Source organism: Oryzias melastigma, unplaced genomic scaffold (genome assembly GCF_002922805.2).
Source record: "Oryzias melastigma strain HK-1 unplaced genomic scaffold, ASM292280v2 sc00283, whole genome shotgun sequence".
Classification (NCBI taxonomy): domain Eukaryota; kingdom Metazoa; phylum Chordata; class Actinopteri; order Beloniformes; family Adrianichthyidae; genus Oryzias; species Oryzias melastigma.
This window is the reverse complement of record NW_023416905.1, coordinates 88,345-113,377: the sequence shown is the minus strand read 5'-3', so window position 1 is coordinate 113,377 and position 25,033 is coordinate 88,345. Positions and strand designations below refer to the sequence as shown.

At 40.3% G+C, this 25,033-nt stretch overlaps 2 protein-coding genes across 2 annotated transcripts in view; both read right to left on the bottom strand.

Moving 5' to 3' along the window:
* Positions 1–25,033, bottom strand: part of LOC112140913 (gastrula zinc finger protein XlCGF57.1-like) — a 153,408-nt gene that overhangs the window by 60,281 nt on the left and 68,094 nt on the right. The window lies entirely within an intron of this gene.
* Positions 6,746–25,033, bottom strand: part of LOC112140917 (gastrula zinc finger protein XlCGF57.1-like) — a 20,309-nt gene continuing 2,021 nt past the window's right edge. Inside the window, exon 2 of the mRNA XM_024263939.2 lies at positions 6,746–9,872. Within this exon, the coding sequence (XP_024119707.1) occupies positions 8,161–9,453 (1,293 nt within the window). The 5' untranslated portion in view covers positions 9,454–9,872 and the 3' untranslated portion in view covers positions 6,746–8,160. The remainder of the gene's footprint in view (positions 9,873–25,033) is intronic.

Here is a 25,033-nt window from a genome sequence, read left to right as displayed (position 1 = left end):
TTAACTCCTTTACAGAGCGCATCAACACTCTCAGCATTATTAGCTACAATGAAGGTTTCAGAATAAATGCATTTCCCGGGTTGAATTTTCTCCATGTTTTCGCCGCACTGCTCCGGCTGCATGGCGTTGACCACATGCAAATGAGCCTCGCTGTGTCCCACAGCAGACAGCAGCACCAACAGGAAGCAGGCGGACCGGGTCTTCATGACTCTGGAGAAGATATTGAACTGTGTTTCAGTCTCTCAGCACTAACAGGTCAAAGAAACAGAAACAGACTTACTGTGCGTTTCCACAGACGAGGTCAGAGAGGACTTGTGTGTGAAGATCTCCAGAGAAGGTCTTTGAGGAGAAGTCTCTGCATCTGCAGCAGCAGCAGTCTGTTATATACAGACCAGGCAGACGGATTAGATCAGACCGCTTTGAATAAATGCCTTCAATGTGGATAAAATCAGTCAGTCCACTGCAGTTACAGCTGAGAATGCAAAACAAAAGGACAGATAGACAAATCCACACACTGAAGAGAAGAGACACAAAGCTCTGAGAGCAGGACCAGAGGTGAAGGTCTGTCTGGATCTGCTGCTGTCCTCCTTATGCTCCAGCTGGAACCTGACAGCTTTGATGTTAGTCCTCGACCTCGTTTCCACTGAGTGGTCCGGTACTGTCCGTTACGGTCCGGTCTGGTAAGAAGTAGTATGGGATGGTCCAGTCTGGTAAGAAGTAGTATGGGACGGTCCGGTCTGGTAAGGAGTACTACGGGACTGTCTGGTAAGGAGTAGTACAGTACGTTCTGGTATGGAGTAATACGAGATAGTCTGGTCCGGTAAGGAGTAGTACGTGATGTTCTTGTACTGTCCAGTCTGGTAAGGAGTAGTACAGTACAGTCCGGTCCGGTAGGGAGTAGTACAGTACGGTCCGGTCCGGTAAGGAGTAGTACGGGACGGTCCAGTACGGTCCGTTCTGGTCAAGAGTACCATGGGAGGGTCTGGTATGGCCCGGTCCGGTAAGGAATAGTACGGGACGGTCCGGTCCAGTAAGAAGTAGTACGGGACGGTCTGGTTAACTCTGACGAGTGAATCCAATCAGTTCAGCCTCACTTCCACTGAGTAGTTTGTTTTCATGGCGTATGCGTGGTGTAGACCGCTAGCATGTCTTGCGTTATTGTCCTGCAAATCACCAACAATGGAGGTCATCCAGCAGCTCGTCTTTTTCTTGCTTTACTTGTTGTACATGGTGTAGAACGGGAAATAAATGTTGTTTAAAGAAGAAAACTGCCGTAAAGAGGAAAACAGATTCACTAGGTTAGCGCTATAATGCTGCTTTCTAATGACGTCATCAGCGGGTAGGAACAGCGACTCCGCCCCTTTCTATTTTTCTATGGACCTACAACAGATGGCGGCCCTCAAGAGTTACGGGTCAGAACTGTTTAATGGGTCCATTTTACAATGGAAACGCTGAAAATACTGGAACAAACCGGACCGGACCACTCAGTAGAAACAAGGCTTTACTATTCCTGACCTACACAAACCCAGACACCCCAGAAACCTGCAGTACCTGTACAGATAAACCCCTCCCCTCATATGGGTCCATGTGGCTGAGGTCCAACAATATCATTACACTTTCTATTCCTTAAGTCCACACAGTCTTCTGTCAAAACTCCTTTCATTTTTCTGCAGGAAATAAGTGGACATCTCTCCAAACTTCCTTAAACTCACCGTTCTCCCATCAAGCAGAAGCTGTAACCGTCCAGAGTTAACCATTGTACTTGTTGACCCCATCCTCCTGACCTGTTGTCTATATAGAGTGTTTGTATGTCACTATATGATTGTGTGTTTGTCATGGCCTAATGTGTATTGTTCCTTTGTCTATTTCTGTGTTCCTGGTTTTTCTCCTGCTGGACCTTATTGAGAATTTATTCACAACTGATTTTTCTGTTAAAATAAAGGTTTAATAAAGATAATAAAGATCAAACCTGAGGGATTTACTGACATGTCTGTAATTCCTAAAACAAAACTACAATGAAATAAACGAAATGCAATGGAATGAAACGTACAATGTAGATAAATTACAATAGAATAAAACTTCTCAGTTCATTTTACTATTATCATTCACAGGAGCTCTGGGACCTCAGCATGAGCAGATCTGTATTCAGGAAGATAAAACCAGCTGATCTGGTTTGAATAGATATCAGTTCTGTGCTGGAGAGTCTAGAGGACACGTCAGCGTCACAGCTGAAAATAAACATGCAGACCTCCTGTGATTGGTCGAGTTCTCCCACTTAGAAATCAAGAAGGGGACTGAAATGTTCATCTTAGGTACATGTCCTCTGTCAGACAAATAATTAAAATAAAAGTCTGAGGACCGCATTTTATGATTCCAATCATTCTAGAACATACAAATATGGTGTGAATGTAGCTTCAAGTGCAATATGTCCATGTTCTTTAAAATAGAATTGTTTTTGACGGCAGAGAGATCCCCGCCTCTCTGCTGTCGTCATACTCCTGCCTGTTCACCAGCCAGCCTCCCAGGACAAGCTCCATCAAGCCACGCCTTCACCTGACAGTAGCTGGAATAGGCTCCAGCAGCCCTGTGACACCAAAAGAAATTTAGCGGGTCAAGAACATGGATAGAAAATAATATGCACATACACACCAGTCGAGTCACACTGGAGGCAAGTAGGGTTAAGTGCCTTGCCCAAGGACACAACGACTGCCTATCCTTCGATCATTGGCTGACCCACAATACTGAGCTACTGTCGCCCAAGGATTTTGGATTACAAGGCACCAAAGACAAGTATATTCTTATACTTGGGCAATTTGTTAAGCAATGTTTTTAAGAGTGACAAGTATTTGATTAAAATCTTCTTAGCTACCTGTAAAAACAACTATTACAAAAAAATGGTATAAGACAGAACCTCCAATACAACAGGAATGGGAGAAAATAGTAAAAGAAATGTATAAGATGGAAATGTTGAATCATAGGATAAAAATGGAAGAAGAACATCTTCCAAAAAGATAGGAGAAATGGACTATATACACGATAACAAGAACATGACATTCAATTCAATTCAATTCAATTTTATTTATATAGCCCAATATCACAAATTCAATTTGCCTCATTGGGCTTCATGCCTGTAGTTTTTACAGATGCACAGATGGAGTCATAAAATATGCACAATAGGTAAAAACTAAACAGACTATAAAGAACAGGTCATCCCTGTCCTTAGACCCTCCCTCGCGGTAAGGAAAAACTCCTAAAAAAACCTGAGTCTGGAAAAAAAAAGAAGAAACCTTAGGGATTCCCACATGAGGGAGAGATCCCATCCCAGGACGGACAGGCGATACCAGAACGGTTAAAGAAAAGTTAGCTGCTAAAACTGCATATATGAGTAGAGTTCATTCATATAGAGCTGATGGACGAGTGATGATTAAGTCCATAGTCCAGATGAAGCAGAACTGCAGTCCACGACCAGGAGCAGGAGGACAGACGACCCACCAGGACATGTAAAAAAACTGTAGAGTCAAGGCAAGCCATATGTTTTTTTTTGTTTTGTGTTTTTTTCCCTCTCCTTCTTTGCTTAGTTGTTTCCCCTAGTTGTTTAGTTATTTTTTTATTGTTTTGTTTGTCTATTTTTACTTATGTTTACCCTAATGTGTTAAAAAAAAGAAAAAAAAAAAGAATAAGAAGAAAGTGTCAAAGAAGATATTCTTTATCCAGAGGAGCCAGTTGGTCCCTGAAAGCAGCAGCTCTGACTCTATGCTGCCTTTAAGTCCTGCAGGAAAGTAGAAACCTGAGTTGTTTGATCCAAACAATCAAAAGGATTTCACTCTTCATGGACTCAATGCACGGAGCTGTGTGACGTATTTCTGGTTTTGAATAAGACCGCTTGTTTTCTTCATGCAGTTAGCCACAGCAGGTGGCTAACTGCATGTGTGGTCTTGGTAAATCTCTGTGTACTTTCCCTGGTGTTGGTTTATTTTCATTATTTCTTACATTGTATGATAGTTTATGATTATGTGTACACACAATGATATCCAAAAATGCAAAGTTTGCCTTTCTGAAACACCAAACACCCCACGCTCACAAAATGCTATCATGTATTGTATGATCATGTGACTTCTGGAGATGAAACGTAGCTCTGTTGGAACATTAAAACCTGTTCAACAGAAACTTTTATGTGTAAACCAACTTTGAAGTGACTTTTGGATTACTGATCGTACTCTCAGCTGATGATGAGGAGCTTCTACCTTATTCGTGGAGCGATAGCGGCGTGCGCTAACGGTAACCTCGCCTCTGTTGAGACGTAGGAAAGGAATCACGTCTCAGACTGATTCTACCTGACACTGAAAATTACATTTACACAAATTTGGAAACACTCTGCTGTGGATTAACTGTAACACAACTAACGGGTCATAAAGATAAAGACAGCGATAATCAGACGTGTCTTTCATGCTAGCTAGCATTAGCCCAAATGAAGAGTGACAACGGTATTCACAAGTAATTTTCTAAATAATGCAGTCAGTTCGGAACTGTTTTTCTTGGCTGCACGAACCCGGAGGAAAAGTTAAGGCTAGGATCACGGTTCCATTTCTGGTGTATGCTCGAAATGGGCCAGATCACAGCCACAGCTGCGCTCTAGCTGCATGACAGCTAACGGTACTTCCTTAAATGGGCGGCCGTGGTGCAGTGGTAGGGTGGTCGACTCCTGATCAGAAGTGAGCGGGTTCGACTCCGCCTTGCCCGCCCATGTGTCGAAGTGTCCTTGGGCAAGACACTGAACCCCGAATTGCCTCTGGTTGGAGGTTGCCCCAGTGTTCGGCAGCGGAGCCACCACCAGTGTGTGAATGTGTGTGTGAATGGGTGAATGGGTCTGTGACTGTGAAGCGCTTTGGGCCCTCGAAGGAGGGTAGAAAGCGCTATACAAGTATATGCCATTTACCATTTTTTACCATTTAAATATGGTGACATTTAGCTTTGGATTCACATAAAACACATGAAACAATGCAGCGATCTGCATCTTGCCTGCACCTATAACGCGTCGCCAACATGAATGTTCATCAGTTTTAGAGTTTTTCACACGTAAACATGCACTAAAAACATTAGCATCAGCAAGTTACCTTTGAATTTTGCTATGTAGGACAACAAATACAATTTAAATCCTTTTTTGCATTTTTATTTTGGAGTATTTTGCTAGAAAAACAAACAATGCGCCTAACATCATTTATAGTGGCTCTTGATAGCTCCAAAAGACATCTTTTAAAGTCCAAGTTCTCCACTATTTCAACACAAACAATAGCCCATGGATTCAATCGCAAACAACTGAGGAGTCATAGGCAGAATGGGGAAGTAGGTCGTGCACATGGCCCATTGACATCCTTACGCTATGACAACAATATCTGGCTTGAACCCTTCAACTCTCTTTGGGGTCCAGATGACTCCAACCACATATTGATGTGTGTTTCCTTCCATGACAAATGTGGATTGGATAAAGGGGGACAGGATTTTATGTCTGCCATGGACATTAGTGAAACTCAAAAATCAATGAAGAAAAAAAAAAAAGTTCAGTGCACTGTCTTGTGGGGTCCAGATGACCCCACTGACCCCACCTTTAATGTAAACAAGCTTAGGACAACGGAGGAGGTTACGGAAGAAGAGGATGAAGACGTTTTTCTCTGTCCCTCAGAGGGAAATTCAGCTTCAAAGTCGTGTTTTTCAAAATGGGAGTGAATGGAAAATGAAACAGAAATCTTTTAATTCCGTGAAGCTGTTCTGAAGCTCCCTGCTGCACTCAGACTGATGAGAAAAGTACAGAGAAGCAGTTTGTTGACTTCAGTCTTCTTCACACCTCCTGATGGAGCTCTGTGATCCGAGCTCAGTCCTGAGCTCAGCAGTCAGAACTGGACTTGAGGAGTCCAGCTTTGGAACCTGCAGAGGAGCAAAAGACTCCACACTTCTGACTGATGTTCACGTCCACTTTATTCTTCACAGGAAAGATTGGAACAGAACACTGAAAACTAAAAAGACCAGAGAAACACTTCTAATCTCTGATACAAAACTGGAATCACAACAACACAAACACCAGTCGCACTCTTTGTCCACCTCTTCATTTAGACAACTTTACAAAATCTTTTTTTCACAAAACTCTTATTTACTATCATGACTCAACAAAATATAAACAATATTAAAATATTCAAGAATCCTGTATAAAGTGTTAGAATTAGAAACGTATAATAATTCTAGTGTTGTCATGGTAACACACAGAATTATACAACATTGTCTCAACATAAACTACAAACACAATGGTTAAACACTTTTAAACAATATAATAAATGTACAAAAATCCACTGATAAAATTAAGTCAACAAACACTGGATTTTATTCTAACATAGTTCATAATGTATCTCATTGTTCACGACACATTTCTATTTACAGGTGAATCAAAAAGAAAAATGTCATGATCAAGGTAAACATTTTATGCCAATTTATTCAATCACGAAACTCATGATGTAAACAATCTTTACATAATCCTTTATTTTGAGCACCGTGATCTTAGTGGCTGATAGTGTTAAGTAAATTACTTTTAAGAAGTAATTGATTACTTTACTGAATGAAATTGTAATGAAAAAACTGATTACTTTCTTTTTTTCAAAAGTAATTCACTACTCATTCCATTACTTTTTTCCACTCATACAAACTTTCAAAGGAAAACCAGAATAAATGAGATCCTCTCATCTTTTATTTAACTTTGTTTTTAAATCAATGATCTTGTTCAAACTATCGACATGATTAAAGAAGGGTGTAACGGATCACGGATAATCCATGGTTCGTATGGATCAGAAGCCACGGTTTTGCACATGTGTACCACGGACCACCTCAACCTTCATTCCACCCGCACACCTCGTGCTATGATAATTTCAATTGTCCGTTCACATTGAATGCAATTCGTGTCAAATTAGGATAGCATATTAGTGGGTACCCCAGATAGATTTGGTATTTTCAACACTATTTTTAATCATTTTTTTCTCTCGGTTTTTTTAGATTTTGGTCTAAAGACAGGTAAATGTAATCAGAAACGACATGTTTTAGCATATTGTTTGTGTTCAAAGTTTTGTAAATAGGTCTCAATGAGCTAACATTATTAAATATTTGTTTTCAAGCTTTTGCAAAAAGTAATGTTAGGTTTTTATCTTGTTGTCTTTTGCAGTTGTTTTTTTTCTTTTTACTGATCTTAAAAATGATCCAAACTGTGACCCTAAAACAGTGACACAATCAGAACTGGCAGTTTTGTGATCCATTACACCCCTAGATTAAAGACATAAATCAGACAGCAGAGTGAAAAAGGACACGAAGTTCAGACATTTGTGGTCTATTCCACTGTTCAAAGAGAGATGTGGATAAAACTTACATCTATACATATGTGTTCAATCTGGAACTAAGTCTTTGAAAACACAAAGAACTGTTTAAGACCTCCAGCAGTTTCTTTCTCCTCCTCACATTAAAAAAAATGTCATTCCGACTGGAGGGGGCGGGGCTAGTGATGGAACTTCCAGATCTTCTTAGAGAACCGTCTCTCTTGGTTCTGCTCACTAACATTATCGTCTCTTCCAGTTTGGCTCTGAAGCGGCTCTTTAGGTTGTTTTGTTGCTTCAATAAATTCATGATCAACACAAATATAAAACTATGCAGAAAATGAATTTCTAATTTAAAAGTGTTTTTATATATGAATGAATATTATGAAATGCTTTTATTTATTAACCCCAGATAAAATATTAAAATAAAAATTCAACTTTTGCCTTTAAAAATGTTTAGCTTTTTCCTTTTAAACAGATTTAAGCAACTTCTAGCACATCTCTCTCTCTTTCGTAGTCTCTGTGCAGCTGCAGAGAACTATTGCTCCTCCCCCTTCTGCTCAGCACAAACCAATAATAGTGCAAACCATTGACTGTGAACCATCAGTCATTGACTTGGAAATAACTCAGTTCCAAAAGCCACACCCTCTCAGAGGAGATTTTGGAAGCAGAGGCCTCAGATCAACATGGACAATGTCTTTTTAAAAAGATTTAGCTTGTGTGGTTTTGGTGAAAAACACCATAGTCTTGATTGAAGCTCTACTGGGAACATTTTTAAATGAAACACTTCATAGGGGGGACTTCAGCACATTTTTTACAAGACGAGGCGATACTCTACTGTGTGAGTTCTCATGTGCTTTTTTAGATTAGACACAATACTAAACCGTTTATTACATTCCTTACAAGGAAAAGGCTTCTCTCTTGTATGAGTTCTCATATGTCTTTTGAGATCAGATACATGACTAAAACGTTTATTACATTCTTTACAAGGAAAAGGCTTTTCTCCTGTGTGAGTTCTCATGTGTGATTGGAGATTATATATTCGGTTAAAACTTTTGTCACATTCTTTACACGAAAAGGGCTTCTCTCCTGTATGAATTATCATGTGTTTTTTGAGAATACACATCTGACTAAAACATCTACCACATTCTTCACAAGTAAAAGGCTTCTCTCTCGTATGAACTGTCATGTGTCTTTTGAGATTATTTATTTGACTAAAACTTTTGTCACATTCTGTACAGGAAAAAGGCTTTTCTCCTGTATGAGTTCTCATGTGTGATTTGAGATAAGATAATTCATTAAAAGTTCTGCCACATTCTTGACATAGAAAAGACTGCCCTCCTGTGTGAGTTCTCATGTGTGCTTTTAGATGGGATATACAACTAAAACTTTTAGCACATTCTTTACAAGAAAAAGCCTTCTCACCTGTGTGAGTTTTCATGTGTGAATTGAGATAAGATATGCAACTAAAGCTTTTGTCACATTCTTTACAAGAAAAAGGCTTCTCTCCTGTATGTGATCTCATGTGTAATTTGAGATTAGATCTTTGACTGAAACTTCTGTCACATTCTTTACAAGAAAAAGGCTTCTCTCCTGTGTGAGTTCTCATGTGTGACTTGAGATTTGATGTTTGACTAAAACTTGCATCGCATTCTTTACAAGAAAAAGGCTTCTGTCCTGTGTGAATTCTCACATGTTTTTTGAGATTGGACATATCACTAAAACTTCTTTCACATTCTTTACAAGAAAAAGGCTTCTCTCCTGTGTGAGCTTTCCTGTGTGATTTCAGAGAAGACACATCACTAAAGCTTCTATCACATTCTTTACAACAAAAAGGCTTTTCTCCTGTGTGAATTCTTATGTGTCTGTTGAGGTCATGTATGCGACTAAAACTTTTGCCACATTCTTTACAAGAAAAAGTCTTCTCTCCTGTTTGAGTTTTCATGTGTGTTTTAAGATTTGTTGATTTACTAAAACTGCTCAGTGAGTCTATCTCTTCATCTGTAGTTGAAGTGTGTTCATCCAGACTATCAGTTCCATTCAAGATCTGCTGATTGTTTAGATCTGCTTCACTGTTCTCATGTTCCTCAAAAGTAGGAATCTCCATCAAGGTTTCAGTTTCCTGCTTCAGATCAAGATGGTCTTCAACCTGACTGACGCAGAGCTCTTCTTGTTCCTCTTTAATCTGTTGAAGTTCTGGTTCCTCCTGTTCCTCTTTAATCTGTGGAGGTTCTGGTTCTTCTTGTTCCTCTTTAATCTGTAGCGGTTCTGGTTCTTCCGGTTCCTCTTTAAAATGTAGAGGTTCTGGTTCTTCCGGTTCCTCTTTAATCTGCGGAGGTTCTGGTTCTTCTTGTTCCTCTTTAATGTGTGGAGGTTCTGGTTCTTCCTGTTCCTCTTTAATCTGTGGAGGTTCTGGTTCTTCCTGTTCCTCTTTAATCTGTGGAGGTTCTGGTTCTTCCTGGTTCACTCTGACGTTCCTATGCTGGTTGCAGAAATCCTCTTCAATCACACAATCCTGGGGGAGGACTGCAGAGACACAAACACAAGAAGAATCCTTTTTTTAAATGACTTGTCAAACAATAAAGCAAATCTAAAGCAAGTCAGAGTAAAGTTCCACTGTTTAAAATTCAAGAGAAGAAAATGTAACTCGTTAGATGCATTCAAAGTTAAGACTCATTTTAGTCTTTCTGTCTTCAGTAAACACCCAATAGAGCAGTGTTCCTAATTCCAGGTTCCAGAGAGCCGCCACCCTGCCTGTTTTCCAGCTCTTTGTGTACTGCTTGCTGCTGATTACCTGGACCAGGTGTGTTCATTCAATCAAAATGTGAAAACATCGGACTTAACCAATCAGCAGCTAGCAGGGCTTGGAGATCTGGAAAACATTCAGGGTGGCGGCTCTCGAGGACCTGGAATGAAGAACAATGCAATAGAGGAACCTCTTAACCTCTTGACCCCCGTTTCATATTTCCTTCTTAAAAACTGAGACGGGATTCATGACGCACGCTGCTGGATGGATGCACACTTGTTGACTCTTCCCTGGGACATTGTAAAAGTAATATTTGGACTTCTTTTTATCTGCCGTGTTAGCTGCAATAAAGTTTAAGCAGTTCCGAAATTTCCCTTGAAAACTTTTTTACATCCTTGATGCCGAATAAGAAGATTAAAATGGTTGAAAAATGTGCGCACGTAAAGCTAATTCTAATGAATAATTTGATAGTCAAGGTGACAGTGCTAAAACAGAGAGCACGGAGCAGGTGATGACTGAAAACTACATGGAAAACTGCACTGCATTAAGAGAGAATGTGATAGTGGAACAAATGACCAGATATATGTCAAAAATGCTAGACAACAAGCTCACAACTAGAGCTGCCACGATTAGTCGACTAATCAACAACTAATCAACTATTAAAATAGTCAACGACTAATTTAATAGTCCATTAGTTGGTACTTTATATTACATGGATTATATTAGAGTGCAGTCAAGTTGAAAGTTATAATGGCTTTCTGCTAGCTTCTTGGACTATATTGACATTTATTAAGGTGTTTAGCCTAATTTAGAGTTAAGCTAATATCTTAGCTGTTTTCAGCGTTCAGAGAAGCGGGCGTCAAAAACTCATTTATGTATCCGGCTGTGATATGGATTTCACTGGAACGGTCGACCACATCCCCGTCCAATATTGAAGAAATCAATGACTACAATAAGGAACTTCCTAAATGGATATACACAGGTATATACTTAAAGAAATAGGGGTGTTCCGAGCTCTGTTCAGAGCCTGCTTACTCCTCCTTACTCTTCTTATTGGCTTTCCCTCTTATTTCTATTATTTGCTCGATTCTCCCCTCGTGTTGTACTCTATTCTAAACATGGTTTGACCAGATTTCTTTTTGGTTTTTACATGTTTAATCAACTGTTGGTGGTGTTTTTATGTTGTTTTTGTAATGTTGCTCCAAAGTTTGTGTGTGTTATTGTAGCTTGGAGCCAGTTCAGCTTTGTTTATCAGCACAGACAAAGTTAAACATTTGTAGCAATAAGGCTAAAAGACAGCTTCTTCTTAGATTATGAAGAAATTTTTGGACAAATATTGTGCATTAAATTTGACGCAGGTCAAAAGAGGCAGCGGACTCAAATTTGAAGCACAAATTGCGTTCAGTGTCAAATGGAACGTTGCGTCAGGCTTGTTGAATTTGTTGGAGTTTTCTCATAAAAGTGCGACTTATACTCCGGAGCGATTTATATATGTTTTTTTCTTCTTCAATATGTATTTTTGGCTCCTGTGACTTATACTCCATTGCGACTTATAATTCAGAAATACGGTACGTTGCTAACATTACAGTAATACCTAAAAAAGACAGACCCAGAATTATGTACCTCATATCGACCAATAAGCTTACTCGGTGTAGCCATAGTAATGCTAGCAAACGCACTGGCTTTGAGATTAGAGAAGGTAGTGCCTGCGATAGTTCCCATGGATCAAACTGGAATTGTGAAGGACCACTTATCTTGCAATAACACAAGACGACTTATTATTATTACCCATTACCTCAATTAAAAAAATTTCTAGTACAATTATCTCCATGGATGCAGAGAGAGCCTTCGATTGCATTGAATTAACCTATTTGTTTGAAATGTTGTTCATTCTAAATTTGGGTGAAACTTCTGTAGAGAACTACAGCCTCTGTTTTGACTAATGTTATTTTTTGTCTACCCAATTAAAAATTGCAAGGTAATCCACTCTCACCCCTCCTATTCTCCCTGGCTATAGAACCACTTGCAACAGCCATCAGACAAAATGTAAAGGAAAATTAATTAGATCAAAGCATCATAAAATTCTCTTATACGCTGACAATATTATAACTTTAACAGATCCTGTTAATTTAATTCCATTGATAATTGACTACATCAAAAAATTCAGACAGATATCTGGATATAAGCTGAATTTTGAAAAATCAGAAAATATGACTCAGGGACGTCGTATTGAACCATCTTATATTAAACCAATATTTTTTGGGCTCCCAAAGGATTTAAATACTCAGGAATCCAGTTCACATCAACAATTAGCTAACGGTATACAGAGAACATTAAACCTTTACTAAATCATATTAAAGAAAAGTAAACTAGCTGGAAACAGCTACTTATATCATTACTTGGAAGGATAAATCTTGTTAAGATGATTGTTCTACCAAAAATAATGTATCCACTGTCAATGATTTTTGTATTCTTGAGCGTAAAAGATATTAAATCTTTTTAAAAAGCCATGTCAGTTTTCATTTGGGCGGGCAGAAAGCCAAAGCTTAAACTGGATATTTTACAACTACCAAAAGAAATGGGTGGATGGGGTTTACCTAAGATTGAATATTACGAACTATCTGTGCACGCAAGATTTTCTTTTATATGGGCAAAACAAAACAAATTAGAACTTTGGCTTGAGATTGAAAATGCACTTTGCAAACCTTTTTGTACAATAAATTTACTAGACAAACGAAAAACAGAAATTCCACGTATCATCAAGGATAATTTTGTAATTACCAACGCTGTTACATCATGGGCTAATCTAAGGAAAGCGTTTGAACAGAATCAGAAGTTAAACAACACTAGTGGATAATCCAGACTTGACAGTAGAGGGCGCCGGCCCCAATCTGAAATCTTGAGTGGATGCAGGAATAAAGAGACTGTACGATCAATGGGACAAAGGGAAATTTAAAACATTTAATGTTATCAAGCCCAATATAATATACCAGCTCAAGATCTTTACAAATATCTCCAGCTCAGGCATTATGTTAAGACAAACTAAACCTTTGGAGCTCTCAGAAGTTTGTTACCGACTTGAAAAAAACTGTTTTGGATGGTAAAAAACGTGGGCGATTTATATCAAGATTCTACTCTGAGCTGCATTGAATAAAGATAGGCTTAAGATCGTTTATGATCGTACAAGAGCCGAGCACTTAAATCAACTATTAGCTCTGACAAATGGGAAGAAATTCTGACCTTGCTTTAAAGATATCTATTTGTGACAAATATAAAGAAATGCAATATAACATATTAGACAATGTTTATATAACCCCTATATATATATAGTAGATATATATAGTGCTCACAAAAATTAAAGGAACACTTTTTTATTGGGCCTGGCATGAATTGCATTAAACCTGTCTGATAATTTTCTTGTTAGTTAAAGAAGCTCAGGGCTGCGTTAATCAATCAAATTGGTGTATTGGTGTTCATGGAATTAACAACAGGTGCACTTCAGTGGCAACAATTAGAAAACCCTCAAAACAGGACTGGTGTTACATGTGGAGGTCATTTCAAGTTGATCTTTTTTGGCTGGTTTTCCACTCGTGCTGATCTTAGCTTGGGTAATTATCTCTACTGGCAGTATGAGGCGATTCCTTAACCCTACAGAAGTTGCACAGGTTGTCCAACTTCTCCAGGATGACACATCCACACGTGCTGCAGCAAGAAGGTTTAATGCTTCTCCCAGCACAATCTCCAGAACATGGAGAAGATTTCAGGAGACTGGTGGTTATTCTGGGAGAGCTGGACAGGGCCGTAGAAGGTCCTCAACCCCTGAGCAGGACCGATACCTGCTCCTTTTATGCAAGGCGGAACAGGCTGAGCACTGCTCGTGCCCTACAGAATGACCTCCAGAGGGCCACTGGTGTGAATGTCTCTACCCAAACAATCAGGAACAGACTTCATGAAGGTGGCCTGAGGGCCCCACGTCCTGTAGTGGGCCCTGTGCTCACTGCCCAGCACCGTGGAGCTCCACTGGCATTTGCTCAAGAACACCAGAAATAGCAAGTCCGCCACTGGCACCCTGTACTTTTCACAGACGAGAGCAGGTTCACCCTGAGCACCTGTGATAGACGTGAAAGAGTCTGGAAAAGACGAGGAGAACGTTATGCTGCCTGCAACGTGGTTCAACATGACAGGTTTGGTGGTGGGTCAGTGATGGTCTGGGGAGGCATATCCATGGAGGGACGCACAGACCTCTACTGCCTAGGAAATGGTGCTCTGACTGCCATAAGGTATCCAGATGAAATCCTTGAACTAGGGGTGTAACAGATCACGGATAATCCGTGGTCTGTACGGATCAGAAGACACGGTTCGGGACACGTGTGTACCGCGGACCACTCCGACCCCCACCCCCAGCGAGCGCACACACCTCGGGGTCTCATAATTTAAATCAATCGTCCGTTAACATTGAATGGAATTCTCGTCAAATTCCTGTAAATCCTCTTTGTTTTGACAAGCGCTGAAGTAACAGCTTCACAGCTATCTTAAAGTCTGTTCACCTGAATTTCCCGCTGCGTGTGGGCGGAGCTTCCAGGGTTTTTACTGCATAGAGAATTTAGTGTCAGCCGCCACCAGCTCCTGGGAAAGGAGGGAAGGTGGCTGATTCTAGGAGCCCAGACTGAGAGAGGGTCCACGGAGACCCGAATGATGACAAAATGATACAACAGAAAAAATAATTTTAGTAAACCAATAACCAATATATCTTTGCAAATATTTTGATTTTAATGTCAAGGTAACAATAATTATACATTTTGTTTTGGAAACATCGTCTGTGGACCCCCCTCCTCTAAATTGAAAGTGGTTCGGTCCGACTGGATTATTCTTCCGCAGCTGTTTATGACCGACAGACCCACAGAGTGTGAGGGAGAGAAGACACGCTTTAAAATCAGGAGTTTAAACATCTTATTTAGAGGAGAACCTCCATGAAAAAAGAAAAAACGAGACAGTCTGTCTATTGCTGCGTGAAACGGAGCGGGGGTGGGGGGCATCCAGTTATTGTTCTGGAGATGAAGTGATGAATTTGAGGGTTTTGTTAAAATATTCGCCTCAAGTTTTTGTATGGAGCTTCAAACTAGAATGATTTGTTGTTTTGTTGTCTATCAATATTAGGTTTGTTTGTTACATTAAGGCATTTATGTTTTTTTAATGAGGTGATCTAATAGTAAAATATGTAAATTGAAAGAATGTTCAATAAAATGTATGAAAAAAAAATAATAATAGTAAAATAAACTTGTTAAGGTTACAAATCTGAAGTTGCAACAAGACACCACCACCTTATTTTAATCCACGAAAAACCCTGCAGCTTCCATCACAAACTTTACTCAACTTCATAATGAATGACGCGGATGGATAGATATCAGGTTTATTTACTGTTCAGACCTGAATAAAAGCATCGGTACACGTTTACATTTCTGGATTCAAAGAATCTCCCAGTTCAGAGCAGCAGCTGTCCCACACAGGAGAAAGACGCTCCGTAATGGAATGATTTTATGGCAAGCCAAAGAGATCAAAAATCACCAGGAAAAGCGGGCGAAACAGTGCCACATTTTACAGATAATAATTATTTTAAATATTTAAATGTTGCCACAGTTAATTTCATCAAAGCAATTAACACCAAAAAAATGTTTTACCTGTTTTATTTATGATTTAATTTGGACATTAGGCGAGTGGGACAAGAACATTTGTATTTTAAGGGGAACTCCAGATAGATTTGGTATTTTCAACTCTATTTTTAAGCATTCTTTTCTCTCAGTTTTCGTAGATTTGGTCGCAAGACATGCAAATTTCATCAGAAATTACACGTTTTGGCATTTTGTTTGTGTTCAAACTTTTAACTTTTTACTGATCCAAAAAAATTATCCGAACTGTGACCCTAAAACTGTGACACGATCCGAACCGTGAGTGCGTGAACGGTAGAACATTTTAAGGTTAACTACTTAGAAAGTAAATGGAACTTGGAAAACAAATCTGATAAAAATATTCACCTAAAATGATCCAGCGCGATTTTATTGATCATTTTATGGTCATGCACAGCTTTAAATTTGGGAGATAGGTGGTGATGGGCGGGGGCTGCGTGTGACGTCACTACAGGGATCCCAGAGTGTAAACAACAATGGCAGACGGTTCGAGAAGCGACGTAGACCACGATTTAGTGGATATTTCTTTGGATGAAGGTGATGAGCCTTCATCAAACACGGGAATTTTAACGACACAGGGTTCGGAGGGTGTACAGCCCTACCAGTTTGAACCGGAGGTTTCCTCATCTGAGGATACAGGGGCTTCGGATGACGATGGTGAAAGCTCAAACAGCGATGTTGGGGAGCAAGCGGAAGGCCAAAGGAGGCTGCAGGATTTGTCATGGTTTGTATTTTACACACCGCCCGTCGCTACTACCGATTGCATGGTTTAGTGAGGTCCTCGGATCGGCCCCACCGGGGTCGGCCACGGCCCTGGCGGGGCGCAGAGAAGACGATCAAACTATCTAGAGGAAGTAAAAGACGTAACAAGGTTTCCGTAGGTGAACCTGTGGAAGGATCATTACTGGAAAAGGAAAGGCGCCGCCGCTGCGCGTCCTTTGTCGTCCGCCTCCAGGGCCGAGGCGGACGGAGGGCCCCCCCCGCCCAGGTCCGCCGCCGCCGAGGCGGCCCGCGCGGGCTGCCGTGGACGAGGCTCTGCTGCTGATGATGATGCGGCGACGGGTAGACTCGCTCCCCAGCCGCCCTCTCGGCCTCCCTCGCCCATGCGCAACCAACCCCCGCACGGGTCCTCTTTCCAGACGGCCGGCGGGGTCCTCCTGCGCCCCGCGTGGAGGCCGCCCCCGCTGACCTCACGGCCCCGGGAGGGAGTAAAAACGACTGTCCGGCGAACCCACGGCGCCCCGCATGGAGGCCACCCCCGCTGACCTCACAGCCCCGGGAGGGAGTGAAAACGACTGTCCGGCGAACCCACGGCGCCCCCCATGCCCGGCCCGGGGCCTCGGAACCACAAACCCCCCTCAGGGCGGCGGCCTCACCCTGGCCGTCCGGCGCCCGCCAGGTGCTCGTACACCCCCCGTGTTCCTCCTCCGGAGTGCCGGGGGGGGGGCCTCCCACTGACCGGGGAGCGCCCCTCTCCTTTATTGAAACAGTAAATTCATGAAGGGAGACCCCCTTCTTTGGCACATTACTGCACCCAAATACCACACACCTATTCACCATTATCCCGTTCGAATCCCCAAATCCACGGCAGTCCAAATTCTATTATGTTAAGTAATTCCATGCCCAGAAAGTCATCACAACACTAGCGGATCTAGCTGGATGTTCCTGTACTGACGTCACACGACCTATGACCTACTTATCGGTGACTGCCCAAAATCTGAGCGACCGCACTATCTTTGAACGCTTGAAGAGAGTGTACGGGGCCGTGGGTGACAAAATAATTATACGGGGGTTCATTTGTGACATAAATACTAATGTTTTATTGCAGTTTAAGAAAAATCACGTTTTTCACCGCACGAGGCCTTTAAGTTATTTTTTATTATTTATTGAAGTTTCAGTTTTTAAAGTCCAATGCCAACTATATTTCATTAGTTTTCAAAGTGTTTTAAAGTGGCCTTTTAAATAAAATTCAGCTGTTTTATGCAAAATCTAAAACTTGTTTTCTAGGACATAGTTTCTGCAGAGTGGCAGGAGTCATTAGAAATTCACCTTTGAGTTGTGGGCGGACTGTTGGTGTGAAGTAACCCTCACACTGATATCTATTGAAGTCTTTTTTTATTCGTTCTCTCACTAGCTTACAGCCCCTCACACCCCAAAGCTAACATTACAGTGCAACAAAGATGGTGAGCAATATCCTAACTATCCAGCCGAAGACAAAGAAAACAAAGACGATTATGGATCTATTTGTCTGTAAGTGGATGTTCCAGAATGGGGCAGAGCAGAAAGATTTAGGTTCCACCCATTTCACTTGCTGTCGCAAGTTTAAGCTTTTTTAAACTGCACATTTTTTGTATTTGTATATACTATATAAATGTAGTAGTTTATCATTATTGTAGAATTGTGTTATAAATAAAGGGCTTTATGTTTACCAGTTTGTAAGTTAATCATTATCAAGTCTTAATGCAGATGATAGGGGTGTGTATCGTTGCTTAGGTGGCGATTCGATTCGATTCACAAATCAAGCTCAACGATTCACGAGTTGAACCACTGTTCTTACTTTTGAATACAATGTTTATTGCTATGTGTATGTCTATTTACTTGATGGATGAAAATTTAAATTATTTGTATTTAATGATCATTTATACCTTTATTTAGAACAGGAGATCGTAACAAACAAAACTGATTAAAAACCACAAAGATTCGGATAGAAAGAAATTTTGTTTGTCATTTTAAACTTTTTGTTTTTTGTCAATCTTCTGGTTCAACACTAAAACAACATAAAGGATAAAATCACTGCTGTTTTGGATCATTTAAAAGCAAAACCTGAAAATGTTCTCCACAGTTTTCTATCCTCAAAGTTCTTCAATATTTGATGTTCTAAGCATTACATATTGGTGCAGAGTCCGTATGAAAAAAGTTCTGTTTTTCGCAGCAGAATCAGCGGATTCACGTTGATTACATCCACCTTTCAGCAGCGCGAGGCTGTTTCTTCAGAATAAGCTGGAGTTTCGTTAATCACGTCAAATGCTGAAGAGTTATCATAACCAAAAGAATGTAAACACTGGAGCTAAAGCTCAGATGTTAAAGATAATTCATTTTTCAGAAGTTATGTCTGTGAGCGGAATTTACCTTCAAATAGACGATTTCGTTGTACTTTGAGAAAAAGGCTCCAGCTAGCATCTTTAACTGATACAAAAAACATTTTTAAACTTGGATGATAACATCAAATACATCTGAAACTGTTAAGATTCAAACACAGAGATAATAGCAGTAAATGGTGAGGCAGGTTAAAGTTTACATCCACAGCTCCTTCACTAACATCTGCTCTCTGCTGTTTATGTCACTGAACAGAAAGCTAGCGTTAGCATTAGCGCTGTATATTCTAGCTGGGCTTTCTCCGGTCTGTACGACCAAGAAAGAAGCTCAACAGTGACGCCACAGATTAAGACAATTATGTGCGAGCTCACTTAGACTTAGAAAGGAAAAAAAAAAAAAAAAGTGCGACCGACAATAAGATTTAGGTTCTTAAGGTAGCTAGCTACGAGCTAGCAAAACAATGCAGCACCGTGCATCTTGACCGAACATTTTACGTGTTTCCTACATGAATTACCATCAGTTTTTGTGCAGGTTGAACGTGAATATGTGCAATTAACATCCGCTATGTTTACAAACATGAAACATTAATAAAAACATACATCAAAGAACCAAACTAGCATGTCTCTCGTGAGTTGCTAGCACCCACTTTAGCACACAGTTCACGGTTCCCAGCCTGATTTCTCTCTATTAAAATGCGATTCCTGTCCTGTGATGATTCCTCTCCATCGGATATTTTGTTGTCAAGGTTTTTGAAGTCGATTGTGTCGAATTACGTGGATCAGGAAAATTCAAACGATCAATCATCCACACAAAAAGGAGATAATTCTGTGTGTCTGTATGTGGAGTAAAACTGTGGAACAAAAACAATGCAATAATATATACTTATATACTGTTGTACTTTCTATTGGTAAAGAATATAGTAATTCACCTTAACCTATGATCATATTTAAAGTTCTCAGTAATGTGTCTATTATAATGAATGAAGGGGCGGGCTTTAATAAGCAATGCTTCTACCAGTCACCTTTCAAACATGGATGTAAGACATAGCATACCCATTGAGCTAACACAGATGTGACTGTAACATATATGTATGAATCAACATGTTTGAATAAACTAAATAAAAAAAGATAAAAACTGAAATGTCTTCAGGCAGAGGGGGGTGAGCGATCATGCCGCCGTCATGCTCTTTCTCTGCTGCTGAGCTCTCACAGGACTGGCAAGAGGGTTGAGACACAGACTCAGCTGCTTCTTTTAGCAGATGCACAAAAGTTTCAAACAAGACTAGAAATATCCAGATCTGCAGGTCGATATCGATCAGATACCAATTTCAGATCAATCCTATTGATATTCTGGATCGATCTGCCCAGCACTAGTACAAATATTCACAACATTATGATCACTGATCTTTATAAATATAGAGTGTGGTAAAAATATGATCTAAGTACAATGTATGTTTTGCTATAAAATGCAGAAAAATGCTGGATTTTCAGTTTATGAATTAAAAACAAGCCGAATACGCAGCACTACTGTCACAGGAAGTAAACAAATCTCTACTGTCCATACGCAAGAAATACAGAGCACATGCTAGCAAACACACGCATGCACTTTGTCTTTTTACATCTTTGTCTTTTTACATACTGGTTAAGCAGTGGAAACGTGCAGTGATTTTTAACAGGATCCAGACAGATCTGGAGGATAAAGCTGCTGGACTCACAGCAGAAACCACAATCGGATTTGGAGACGGCGATGTCATTAAACACTAGCGGTGAAACGGATCACTAAATCCACAGATCAGATCATGTCACGGTTTTAGAGTCACAGTTTACATCATTTTGTGGATAAGTACAATGAAAAAAAAAAGAAAAAGAAAAAAACTAAAAAATAAAAGCCTTAAATTATGTTTTTAAAAGCTTCAATGCATGTATTTCATAAAACATTTATAAAATAGTTCAAGACACACAAATAGAATTTAAGCCTATTTTTAAAAATAAAACAAAAAGACATCTTTGAACTCAAGACATTCCTATTCAGAAAAAACTACTAAGGATAGTCATATTAACAAAGGTCCATTATAAAAAATAGCATCTTGAAAAAAAAATAAATAAAAGGTAGGAAAAGAATTTACTACTTCACATTCCTTAAATTGTGTCCCCTACTGCTATAAAACTCCTCCCACACTGGTTACCATAGAGCAGGAGTGTCAAACTTACTCACACAAGGAGCCAAAATCCAAAACACACCTTGGATCACGGGCTGGATAGGATAAACATTTATAGAACACTCTAAAACTACATTTTAAAACTCTAAAACCGTAACTTTTTAACATATTATGAACTAGATATATAGCATTACTTGCGATAATGGTATCGTGAAAACTGGAAACTGAATTTAACCGGTGAAGATGCTAGAGCTGATAGTTGAATATGCTGGAATTCATTCATCTTCTTGTTCACTTTTTCCCTTTCAAGGTTGCGGAGGTGCCAGAGCCTAATCCACGTACTGATGGGTGAAGGCAGGGTTCACCTGGACAGCCTGTCACAGGGCCTCAATCACACACACGTACATTCTCACATTCACACCTATAGGTATTTAGAGTCACACATTAACCTATGAAGCATGTTTTTGGACGGTGGGAGGAAGCCGGAGTCCCCGGTGAAAACTCACACATGCACGGGGAGAACATGCTCCACACAAATACGTCCCTAGTTGCTAGTTCTGGTCCACCGGCTGGTATTTGAACTGGGGCCTTCTTGCTGTGAAGCAAGAGTGCTAACTACTGCGCCACCGTGCAGCCCAAGATGCTGAAATTGATAGCTAAAAACGCTGAAGCTAAAAGTTAAAAACGCTGAAACTGATGGCTAGCTAAAATATTAGCTAAATGCCAAATTAGGCTAAAAACTGTCATAGTTCGCCCAGGCAGCCAATAAAAATGCAGGAGTATTATTACAGAATAAATCAACTTAAACCTTAAATAACTTGCAATATTTTATTCTCCATAAAATATATTTTGTCAAAATTATACAAGTTAGAAATGAGTGCAAGATAACACCAGGTCATTAATAACATTAAAATAAAATTATCTGGACTGGCGGATAGAATTACCCAGCGGGCCGGATCCGGCCCCCGGGCCTTGACATGTGTCCCATAGACCGTAAAATAATCAGGAAGTGGTGGAGGACCCAAACCCAGGAGACCGGGCTTGGTGACAGGAACTAGAAACATTTAATAAATGAACCAAAACATGAGAAAAGCCACAGAGAAACAAAAATGGAGACAGAGCAGACGACCTGATAAGGAACAACTGAAACCAGACTCTGACATAGACCTGAAGCTCCTCCCACACGCAGCAGGAGCTTCAGGTTAACACACTTTTAGACCAACTTCAAGCCGGACTTTGACACATGTTGAAGCAAAGACTTAGGGCTGGGCAATAAAACGATAACAATCATTATTGCAATAGAACTTTTTTACGATAGTAAAATGAGTCTTTTGCGATAGACTTTCGTTTTGAATGGACATAGAAGAGAACTCTGGAAGACCCGCCCTCTTGTCCAATCAGAATTAAGTATCACAGGGGTAGACCAATCACTGAATAAACTGCCCCATGTCAAGTTAGAGTAAACGTTATTTACAAGCTAGGATGCAAGCTAGTATCTGCATGTGTTGCAAATGCTAACACTTGCAGAAAATGAAAGTTCTGTCTGAAGAGAAGTTAACAAACTCGAGCCAAGAGGGCGCAGATGAAGGTACAAGAGGCGACGACATTGTAGAACGGACGGGCCCGAAAAGTTCCGTCGTGTGGACGTTTTTCGGTTATTTAAAGACAGATAAAAGACAAAGTAACGTCCACTGCAAATTGTGCAGAAGATTCATTCCAACTAAATCTGGAAGTACCACAAACCTTTTTTTCCCATTTAAAGCAGCACCGCCCCCTCCAGCATGTTCAATGTCAGACTTCAAAAACAACGGTAAGACCTGCGCTGCAGCAGCAGTCTTTACAGTCGGCATTTTCCAATGTAACGCCATACGACAAAACATCGAAGAGACATTGCGACATCACAAATGCTGTAGCCTACTGTCTGGCCAAAGACATGCTACCAATGACGGATTCAAGCAGCTAATTAAGGTAATCGACCCTCGTTACGAACTACCCGGACGTAAACACTTCTCTCAGACAGCCCTGCCAAAGCTTTATTCTGAGTGCCGAGAGATTGTCGAGACGGAGCTCCAAAATGTGTCATACTTCGCTACCACATCCGACTTGTGGTCAAGTCGCACGTTGGAACCTTATCTTAGCCTCACTGCTCACTACATCGACCAAGACTGGATTTGAAGAACAGATGTCTTCAAACTGCGTACTTTCCTGTGGACCACACGGGTGAAGCCATTGCTTTGGGCCTGTCAGACGCACTTGTACCTTGGGATTAAGTGAAGACAAACAAGTCTGCATCACAACCGACAGTGGGACAAATATAGTGAAGGCTACATCACTCAACAACTGGACCCGGCTGCAGTGCTTTGGACATCGTCTTCACTCAGCTGTTGGTAAGTTGCAGAGCAGAATACCAATCCTATTTGTGTTTTTTTAAACCCCATTTACATATAATGAGATGTTTAAATCTACATTTACAAACTGATGACAAAAACAAAAGTTTTTCATGTTGGTGTTGGCACTCATTTATTCATTCATTCTCGGGTGTAAATCAAGTTGATAAACGTTCTTGGATTTAACCAGGATCCAAATTTAATGCAGCACATCATCCCTTTTCCTATACTTAATTAAATAATTTCATCAAAATAAAGGATAACAAGTCATGAAGACAGGTTGAAAAAATTAAACTGGTGATAATGTTGTTGCTTAGCACTCATTATCAACTCTTAAGTAAACATAAGAGAGACATGGCTGTTGCTCAAGAGGAGTTTCACCTACCCCAGCACAAGCTGCTGACAGAATCACCCACCAGATGGGGTTCATGCCAAAAAATGATTGAAAGGATTCTGGAGCAACATGACACCATCTCTCAGGTCCTCAGTGCAGACAAAAAGACCTGGCACTTGGTTCCCTCCTGGCAAGACCTGGATTTGCTGGAGTCTCTGCATGTGGCTCTGAATCCACTGACGGAATTCACACATTCACTTTCTGGAGACTGTTATGTGAGCGTATCATACCTCAAGCCGATACTTCATCTTTTCAGAACGCATTTTAAAGAAACTGAGGAGTTTCTTGGGAGTTTTTTTAGTTTATTGCACTTTTTTATATTGACATAATTGTGTGTCAATCGAAACTCTGCTGTGACGGTCTCATCATCACCTCTAATAAATATACACAGTTGTTCATATCTGTGATGTTTTCATCAATAAATGACTGGATTCTGTCCTTCATCAAACTGCATCTTACCCAGACGTGGAACGCACTTGCAAAGATATACCATTTATTTCTGGACCTCTTGTCATGCTGTCTTGCTTTTCCTTTGCTCCCCCTAGTGGTGGAATTTCTCACTTTGGTTATTTCTTTAAGGAACTAAAATTCACCACAGGAATGGCTAATGTTAGCTTGGGCTGGTGAGGAGCTTTAAGCCAGTGGGAGAGAGTAAACAAAGGGACACTGCGATTTTAACGTAGGGTTACCTCTGCACCAGCAGTCCTGCCACAACCCAAAGATGAATTTCTAATGAGCTCCTGCTGTGCTGCAGAAAATATGTCCTAAAAAAACCACAAACTTTTTGAATTTGGCTAAAAACTGCATAATCCTCATTTAAGACCAGAAGGATCTACCAAAAGAAACAAAGTGGGACTTTAAAAGTGTGAAGAAGAGTTGAAGGTGGTCTGCCACTGGTCACATGGTCTGTTCTCTCTAAGATGCACACGTGCACAATTTCACAATTTGTGCACGGATAATCTGTCTTGAACAAAATACAAAATTTGTTCTGAGCTTCAAATAAAATAATCGTATAAACCAGCAGTCAGACATGTTTATAGATTGTGAACATCAAAAACAAACAAATGTATTTTTTAAATCCATCAGAGAATCCTCATCTTCATTGTGAAGTTCATCACTAGATTGACATGCAGAACATCCAATCAAACATCCTCTGAGACATTCATCACTGACCATGTTTCTCTACACTGAGAGGACATTCTGTCTGTCAGTGAGAACGTCT